General features: G+C 44.3%; 1 protein-coding gene across 1 annotated transcript in view; it reads left to right on the top strand.

Moving 5' to 3' along the window:
- LOC104490250 (band 4.1-like protein 4B) overlaps window positions 1–9,577 on the top strand; it is a gene marked incomplete at its 3' end in the record, with an annotated part of 119,662 nt that overhangs the window by 81,006 nt on the left and 29,079 nt on the right. The window contains exons 17-18 of the mRNA XM_010132511.1: window positions 419–618; window positions 5,363–5,478. Of these exons, the coding sequence (XP_010130813.1) occupies window positions 419–618; window positions 5,363–5,478 (316 nt within the window). The remainder of the gene's footprint in view (window positions 1–418; window positions 619–5,362; window positions 5,479–9,577) is intronic.

Raw genomic sequence — 9,577 nt, 5'->3', positions numbered from 1 at the left:
CCGACAGTTTCAGTTGGAAGGAGTTACTGTTTGCTGCCAGACCGCTTTCCTATCCCAGATGAAGCTGCAAATTACTACAGGACAAATGTTGATGTTTTTGAGAATCATATTCCAGAAGTCAGTCAGAATTTGGCTCAGCGTAAGGGTCTAGCAGAGATTGTGTCGAGTGTAAAATCAAAACTAATTCTGATATTAAAATCATGCCAAAGCAAAGGCATCCTTTTTCCTCACCTTATGAGTCTCCTGTTAACAGAAAACTGTGAAGATTTGGGATATATCTCATTAAAAATCTTATTTACAAAAAAGCAATGCATTTTTTTTCCCAAGAAAATTTGCAGTCTGTCTCTCCAAAGTCTCTCCAAGTAAAATTTGTCCTAATGTTTACAGCTCTAATTTGAACTGATTTTTTTTTTTTCAGCTATCCCCTGAACAACAGTGATCTGCACCAGTTCAACATTGAGGAGAATGGTGGAGCACCATATACCACAAAAATGCCTGCAAGACACCACCACCACCACCGTCATCACCACCACCACGCAAATTACGGCGCCCTGGCTCCCGACAGCAAAGACATTGTTTCCGCAGTTCCAAACGCAAACAGTAAGTCCACTGCAGTGGGTGTTGTTTCAGTGACTGTGCTGCTCTCAGATTTGTCTCTGTCAAGGAGGCAAAGGAAAGGAGAGGAAAACAACACACATTTCAGATTTTCTCCTTGAAAAATGCACCTCCTCTTACTATTTGCTAGCTTTGTAGTATGTACAAATGAGACAAGATTCGCAATTTCCTGTCTGTGCTACAGCGTTGTGGGATTTGGTGTTAGATTGGTGTTCCACAGCTGAGCAAATACCCAATTAGTCACAGATCCTGAGTCTGTAGCCACTTGGCACAGGCTGTTTTTTCATTGTTAATATTTGTTTGTGTAGTTTCCAAACCTATCCTTGTCTGCCATTGTCTTTTCCTGATCTGCCCAGCTGGCCTTCAGCCTTTGTTGTTTGGATCTGACTTGCTTTCACATCTGGGCACAAACAGCAGAAGTTCTGGAGCAGTGGACAAACAGGATCTTACTCTTAATTTGGGTAATGGGAACAATTCCTGCTCAGCCTTTCCTGCCACATCTGGAGTACACTTGCTTGCTCAGTGGAGAAATTAGGGCTTGTAGAAAGCAAAGAGGAGAGAAGCCTATGTGTTCCTGGCGCAGCCTTGGGGAGCTTGGGTGCAAGTCTCTGTTGCTGAACACGTACAATTTGGGTAGCTTGGTTACACAGGAACTGGAAGAGAAACATCCCTGCCACTGAGCAGTCCTACTTCTTGCTCTCCATATTTATAATCTCTGCACTCTTAAGTGTGCGAGATACTGGAACTGTGTAAGAATTTCAGAAGGTGGCTAAAACAAGGCATGATCTATTATTTTCCTTGCCTCCAGAGGATGATAAGTTCTTCCTTTGACCAGTCTTTGCCTTTGTAATTGTAAATCACCCTGAGATAGGCATCCATTATGGAAACTTTCAGCCTGAGTAGTTAATCTGACAAGTTTCAAGTTCCTGAAGCCAGGATCTTGTAATTGATGGTGCTGGGTGACCTTAAGTGTAGCCTGTCCCACCTCGGCGGTAACGCACAGGCATCTACCAGCACAGGCAGTTTAATCAGGCCTTGTTTCAGAAACTCAGAAACGTTTTCTTTAATTTCCTTTCCCAAAGAGAAAGCCAATACAGTTTTTGGAAGGGAAACTCAAGAAACAAAATGCAAGGAATTGTAGGTGTTTAAGGAAGAAATCCTAAGCAGCAATACAAGTTCCTTGCTGGGGCTTTCAATCAAGATACGTCCTTAGGATCAACCTCCAGCAGATGCCATTTCACCCATGATTTTCACCTCATGCTGGGGTACCTTCCTGTGGGAATTGCGTGGGGCTGGCATGGCACACTGCCAGCACAGCCTCCCCCTGCCTGGTACTGCTGCAGAGGCCCAGGGAGGGCCGCTGGGCACTCCTGGGCCACCAACAGGCATCTGCATCGTGCCCATGGTCTGCAGCGGCCAGTGCCATCCTGAAGGGTGGCACAGACCATCCTCTCGGGTAACCGCTGGGCAGCTCAGCCTGGCCATGGACCTGCTGGGTCTCGGCCGGCCAGTCACGGGGCCACCACGAGCAGTGGCTGAGCGCTGGCGGCAGAGGGAAGCTGGCAAGGCTGAGCTGTAAAGCATCGCCCAGGCTGTTGACCTGGTGCAGAAGGCGGTGGTGACCTCTCCGGGGGGTGTGCCAGCCCATGTTTTTCTTTCCCAAATTAGAGCTGAAGCATGCCAGGAAATTCAGTCAGAGCCATCTAGGCTGCTGCTGGGTGTCCCAGCCCTGAGGGCACTGCAGGTCTCACTGCTCCCAGCATCCAGCTGAGCTGTTTTGGATGGTTGTGCATGCCGTGCTGTGGCCTCTCTTAACAGAGGCATGCTCTGCTGCCCCACAGCCTCCCATCGCTGATCCCCTAAGCAGACCCAGCCAGAGGCACAAAGCTGATTTCCCTTGAAAGGCCAGTCTGCAGCTAGAGCTGGCATGGTTACCCTGTTAGAGCAGGGGTGGTGTGGATGGGACAACTTCCCATAACACAGGATCAAAGTTACTTGTTTGCAGTTTGGAGCGATAGGTCTGGGTGCCTTTTCAGGGCTGATGCTTGGTGGGCTTGGTTTGGTTTGGTTCTGTTCAGGCTATTTCAGCAGAGAAAAGAGTCTTGTAGAGAGCCTATGGAAAGGCTCATCGTGTACGTGCTGAAATGGTTAGGAGCATGCTGCCTGTCAGTCTGTTATCTAGGATGGCGCATGTGGCAGAGTGTGTGGGACAAGGAAAATTTAGACAGAGAGGAGACACTATCAGGGCTCTGCATCAGGAACACGGGGAACTGGTCTGGCTCCAGGCTGCATGGAAAGGCCGTTGCTGGGAAGATGTTTCTAGGAAGTAAGTGGTCTCTAACCTGGGGACACTCTCAGGGAAGAGCTTGCTTGTGGCCAAAATATCTCAAGTGGAAATGCCTGGAGAGCCAAAAGGTTCTCATGCAGGGAATACACTGTTCTAGTGGAAGCTTCCCTCTGAGGCTGACAGGGGTGAGCCTGTGCATACCAGCACTTCAGTTTGGCTGCCTTCTGGTTTTCCAAGGGACCGTGGGTGTTTTGTAACTTGTTCCAGTTCCTGTGGACTGGACTCATCTCTGAGCTCTGAGGTGGTTTTAAATTAATCTGAAGTGAAACATGGAGTGACCCATTGATACATACCTGGCACCAGGTCAAGAGAGGCAGAGAGCATCTGCCTTTCCTCCACTTACACCAGTTCTGATAAATGCCAAAATACCAGCACAATTCACAGGACACAGGCAGGAGAGAGGAAAACAACAGTATGCCCAGCCGAGGTTCCCTTTAAATACTGGTGCATGTATCTCAGCAAACACACAGCCTACAATTTTTTTTACAGAAAACAAACCCAAGCCAAACCTGCCTGATTTTTCACATTCCAAGTAATTTGTCTACTTCAATTACTGGAAGAAGTGAAATCCAGCGAAACAAATCTGATGTGTGTGTTTATGAAGGCAGCTCAGCAGAAGATGTTGTTTTCCTGCATTCAGCCTGATAATTGTATTTGCGATGCTGCCCTTCACCTCAAAGCTAACGTGCGTAGATCATATCTTTTTACGCAGCAGATCTTCCCCCGGTATATCTGCAGATTCCCAGTCCCAGGGACTGCGGTATTCGGCAGCAGTCAGCCTTACTGACACACAGAGAGGGTGAGCCGCTTGCTAAACCTAACTGGAGTGGCAGCGCTGTGCGTGGATTACCGGGTGCACATGAGCAGATCCACCGGCAGCAGCTGGGGCTATCGCTGAGAGCAGATGCCAACAAGTGTGCAACGGAGCTCGCAGAATTTTTATGACGGAAAATGATGAACAAGAGGAGAGGGCCCCCAGCTTGCCTCTTGAACTCTGGGCTGGGCTTGCAGGTTATCGCTTTAGAAAAGGCACCCTTTACTCCTGAACTGCTCACTGCAAAAGTCCTTGTGTAACCCTCAGCAGAAAATGGTGTAATACAGACTGAGTTTCAGGCTGAAAACAGTGTTTTGAAAAAGCACAGTGCTGCCAGATGCTTTCTTGAAATGAAAGCCTGGTTTTGCCAAGACTTAATACTGACTCAGAAAATTTATGCCTTTTGTAGGACTTCAATTTTTTGCATTTTTTAAAATCTATTTTTAGGGTTAAGAGGCTAAACTGGCTATCTTGTTTTCCAGAGCTCTCCCTTTAAACAAACAAAAAGAATACTTAAGTCAGTTTTAAATCATAGCAAATTTGAATGATTTAAATAAGGCACTTTTTCCTCTATGTTCTTTCTCAACCAGAAAATAGAATGACTATGTTCCCTCAAAAAAGAAAAAACCCAAACCACCCCATCGTGCCTTACCTTACAGCTCGGGTAATTTATTCCCGGGTATAACAGCTTTTTTGCTTATATCCCTATAAGCTGGTTTTAGCAGTTTGTCTGTAGTCAGCAAAGCCCTTAATGTATATTTAAACAGCTGTAGAATTAGATTTTGAGTGAGTAATATTTAATATTCTTAAGGCAGCTTAAGAACCTGATCCAAATCAAACTGCAGTCAGTGCAAGGTTTTTATTGATTTCAGTGGGCTTTGAATCAGACTCCAGAGATTGTTCCCAACTGCTATTACCTAGAATCCATGGCAAAAAGAAATACAGGAGGACGCAGATATTAGTTAAATCATCACGTGATGAAGCTCATTTTCCTCAGAGTACTTGTAAATATACATGTATATGCCACACCATCCCCAGGATGTTGGCAGAGGCCTTTCAGGGCTGTCTCAAAAAATATTTTTCCTTCTCTTTCTGTGTCTGTGGCTTGCTCAAAATCTCTGTTGACAAAGCACAGCAAATTCCTGACAACAGCCCTAAAGAGGCTGGCATATAAATAAAGATGTCTGAGAGAAGCCAAAAGCTATACTCTGATCTTTTTACACATCACATGTTCTGAGAGTGGCACCTTGGCTGCATAAATAATCTCTTCAGTGTCAACTGAGTTTTAGAATATAGGGGAGATGGAGGGTGGGAGGTAAGGACAGAAGTATGTAGCCCAAAGCTGGCAAAATCCCTGCTGAAAAGAAGGGATGGGTGAGAAGGAGGAGGGGGAGGAATTGTTTACTAAATACGCAAAAGCAAAATGACCTTGCAGGCGTAATTATGAAACATTTTAGAGGGTCTTACAGGGAAGAGGGTTTGGTGACCACTGTCTCTTCAAATGCAGTTGAGTGTCTTGCTCTGCAGTTCTTCTGTAGCCTCCCTTCAGACTATGTTTTTTTTCTTTCTTTTGGGCATCTTTTTAGAACTGAGCTCAGGACTTCCCCTTCTTTATGATGAAACTTCTCATCTGAAGAAAATAGAAACGGAGAGTGTGAAGGTAGTTGGACCATGGCCAGCCCTGCACGTCACCATGAACAAGGTATAGCATATATATATACACTTTTACATGTACGTGCCAGAGAGCCCCTTTGTCGCATCATATTCAAAAGCTGCTGCTTTTTCACCTCCAATTCAAATCAACATCCATGTGCAACTGGCTTGCTTTTTAATCACCTCTCACCATCCTTATGGGACTGGGGTTTGGTCTCTAGATTTAGCATTTCCTTCAACTTTGCCTTTTAAAATTTCAGAAGCTGCTGCAACAATGTTATGATGTAGTTTTAGTTTAGTCGTGAAGAGTTAGTCATTTAGGCAGCCCTGGGCTGTGAAAAATAACAACACTTTTAAGTGATAAAAAAAAAAATCTCATTTCTCTACATGAATAGTCTGTGTTATGCCTTAAAACCACCCTGGCATCTGATGTTAGTGGGTGTTTTATGAGTGAATTTTTGCAGGGGTGGCAAAACAGCCACATCCCACTGTTTCTGCCAGAGATCAGTGTCTCCTTGGATCCCTGTTAGGCAAAATCCACTGAGCCTGTGCTATAGGGTGCCTTGAGCTGCGTCTGGACAGAGCCACAGAGACCTGGACCTCTGGTTTGCAACATCAGTCCTGAGCTGGGCCCGGTGAAGTCAGTGAGTGCATTGCCACTGACTTCAAATGAGGTTGGTCTGGGCTGTGGAAAGAAACGTGGTCTTCTGAGAGTTTTCTGTCAGTCCAAGGGAGAACTGAATTGAATTCCTTTACCTTGATTTTACAAACAGCCTTTTGTTATTGATATTATTTCAACAAGTGCTAGGGAAATTAAAATCAACGGAGAGGTGGCAAAGTATATAAAAAAATACCAGCACAAAGAGACTGTATATCTATATAGCATAATCTTTCTTTTCTCTGGATGAGATATGGAAGTCAAGGCTGAAAATCTGTGAGTCAGGTCGTTCTAATAAAAAATGAAATCTTGGAATAATTTTTACAACATTCTTTTCGGTTATCAGCTGTGACGAGCTGTCATTTTGTCTGGTTGGTTTGAGTAGGGATAAAAAGTTAAATCGTAAAGCAGACAAACTGAGGTGAAATGGAAAAACAGTCATTTTTTTCCCAAGGATGTTTCTCAAGTTCTTCTTCTAGAAATAGTCTTAACTGATAAGTACAGTTTTCTCTAGCCAAAGCTAATTAAGCATTGGCATAGTTTACCAAAGGAAAATTCTCTATCTCACAGATAAACCCAGTTAATAGCCAGGATGTTGTGAGAGGAGCACTGTAGTTCAGATGTAATTATTGATACTCTGTCTGAACCCCAGCTGGGAACATTCATTTAGGTATGATGTGCAAAACGTGCTTTAAAGGACTGTCCTACACTATTGAGCTTATTGACAGTCTGGCCTGTATTGCACAAAAGATCTGAATGGATGGTCTTAATGGTACCCTTGTGATCTCAAATGAGTAGATTTATGGTGTTTTTGCTTTCTTTAAATGAAAGCTTAAGACACTTTGGTCCTATATTCCACTGTACTGTACAAGTCATCCCAGTAGAGCCCCTGCAACTTCTGCCTGGCAAAGCCTGACCTCTGATCCTCTCGCTCTTCTCTGAAAGTCCGTGGAAGGAGAACTCAGCTCTTCTATAATTAATGGCTTTCTTTAGCTTGTCCTATCAGCTAATTAGCAGAAACCCAGATCACAGCAAGTCAGTGCTTCACAATAAATGCAGCTGCACAGTAAATGTAGCCTGTGTCTGCTGTGGTGAGACTGCCATCAGTCAAAGTTTAGCTGATTAAAAAGTCTTGCAATGAGCACCAGTAGCTGCTAAATGCTTCTGTTTCTGGCAGAAGCTCAACAGAAGGCAAGGCTAGAGACATGAGCTGTCTGATGAAAACCCTCTCCTGGCAATCATAGAGGGTTTGGGCTTAAGAACTGGGCAGCAATCCCATGAACAGCAGTTATGTGAATGCAAAGAAGACCAATCTCTCATACTTTATAAAAATTGCCATTTTGAGCCATCTGAAAATTGTACATGCTCTTGAAACAGGCCCACACTCACCACTGGAAAGCACCTCAGCAACAGAGCCTTCACATTACAGGCTGTGGGTTGTGGCTGGCAAATCATTCTGAAGTTCTTTTGGCCCCCTGCTTGTGGTTTCTTCTTCAAGCACTGTTTTCTGACCTAGACCCTAGTGAAAGGTGTATGCAGAGCTCATAAAGCTAAAAAACCCACATCCCCTGAGCATTGAGCGGAGCCTGCAGTCACCTCAGCAGATGGCTTCTCCAATGAAAGAGAGGAGGGACCTGGTGTGAATATTGGGCTAACCTTGGGCTGAAATGCCGTGGAGCATCACCCAGCAGCACAAAGGCAGTGGCACAGTTAGACAGGATTGAACAGCCCTGAACTGTGACAAGAACTTTTCCCTGAGAGTGTGGCCTTTAAAGCTCCTTCGGTTGTGGCAGTTAGCTCCTCAGGCCAGCAGCAAACAGATTCTAGCGAGTAGTCAGTGTGTCTTGTTTCTGGCAAAACAAAATGAAGCATTAAGAGTTCTGCACCACCTCATTGATTTCTATTCTACTAAGTGCTTTTTATTCCGTGATTTTGCATCCTCTGAAATATTACACTTAAAACCAGTGAAGCAGTTACGAAGCTGCTTCATTTGCTGTATTTCTGAAAAAAAGCGATGGTTTCCACATCTTCACTCCCTTTCTTCCTGTCGCTAATTATTATTTTTTCAAGCAAAGTGCTTTTGGGTCTGGAATTTGTCAGGCTTAATAACCAACACGTAGGAGAATTAACAAGAAATGGGGTAAATTAAATTCAGCAGTTGATTGATTTGATTGTCTGCTACACCTATTCCCTCCACCTCATGGGAGCGATGAATGGATGCATCCAGTCTCTCTTCCAGAGCTGTTTGATGCAATGGACATGTCTGTCCACTTACTGAAAGATAGAAGTCAGTTTTAACATGAGTTTCGTGCCCTTTGGTGCTAGTGGACTCCAGGAGAGACAAGCCTAACTGTTGTAGCTGTGAATGTATTTCTGATTCTCTTTCTTGCAAGCCTTTCATTAGAAAAATATGTTTTCCCATCCCCCTTTGTGTATGTGAGTGCGTATATATATATATATATATACACATATGATACAAGAATGTATTGTTAACATTTCCGAAACCCTTGGGAGTCTGGAACACTAATACAGTTAATATTTTTTTCTACCTCTTTTCCTGGTGTTATGCTTACCCTTCCTCTACACCTTGGGGTCCTAAGGTTGATGATTTCATTCTGGTGGGCTCAGAGGGAATGTTGTGATGGTCTCGGAATCATAGAATAGTTTAGGTTGGAAAAGACCTTTAAGATCAACAAGTCCGGCCAGTAACCCAACGCTGCCAAGTCCAACCACTAAACCATGTTCCTAAGCATCACATCTGATATATATATATATATATACACATATGATACAAGAATGTATTGTTAACATTTCCGAAACCCTTGGGAGTCTGGAACACTAATACAGTTAATATTTTTTTCTACCTCTTTTCCTGGTGTTATGCTTACCCTTCCTCTACACCTTGGGGTCCTAAGGTTGATGATTTCATTCTGGTGGGCTCAGAGGGAATGTTGTGATGGTCTCGGAATCATAGAATAGTTTAGGTTGGAAAAGACCTTTAAGATCAACAAGTCCGGCCAGTAACCCAACGCTGCCAAGTCCAACCACTAAACCATGTTCCTAAGCATCACATCTGTCTTTCACATACCTCCAGGGATGGTGACTCCACCATCTCCCTGGACAGCCTGCTTCAGTGTTGCATCCAGGCATGTTCATGGCTGCTTCTTCCTCACTCTAGGATCCACTTTGGGTCCTCTTCTCTTGTAAGTTTGCAAACATGCTTTTACACCTGGATGGTGACTCCACCATCTCCCTGGACAGCCTGCTTCAGTGTTGCATCCAGGCATGTTCATGGCTGCTTCTTCCTCACTCTAGGATCCACTTTGGGTCCTCTTCTCTTGTAAGTTTGCAAACATGCTTTTACACCTTGCTCTTTCTTCATTGATCTGCTTCATCGTGTTACACCCAAATTTCCTACACGTGGTGGCTTTTACATACATGTGCTAGATACTATGTCTTCACTCACTTCATTGCCTCTAAAACCGGTTTT

Source organism: Buceros rhinoceros, unplaced genomic scaffold, assembly GCF_000710305.1.
Source record: "Buceros rhinoceros silvestris isolate BGI_N320 unplaced genomic scaffold, ASM71030v1 scaffold13933, whole genome shotgun sequence".
NCBI lineage: Eukaryota > Metazoa > Chordata > Aves > Bucerotiformes > Bucerotidae > Buceros > Buceros rhinoceros.
The sequence above is the reverse complement of the archived record's forward strand: the minus strand, read 5'-3'. Positions and strand labels throughout refer to the sequence as shown.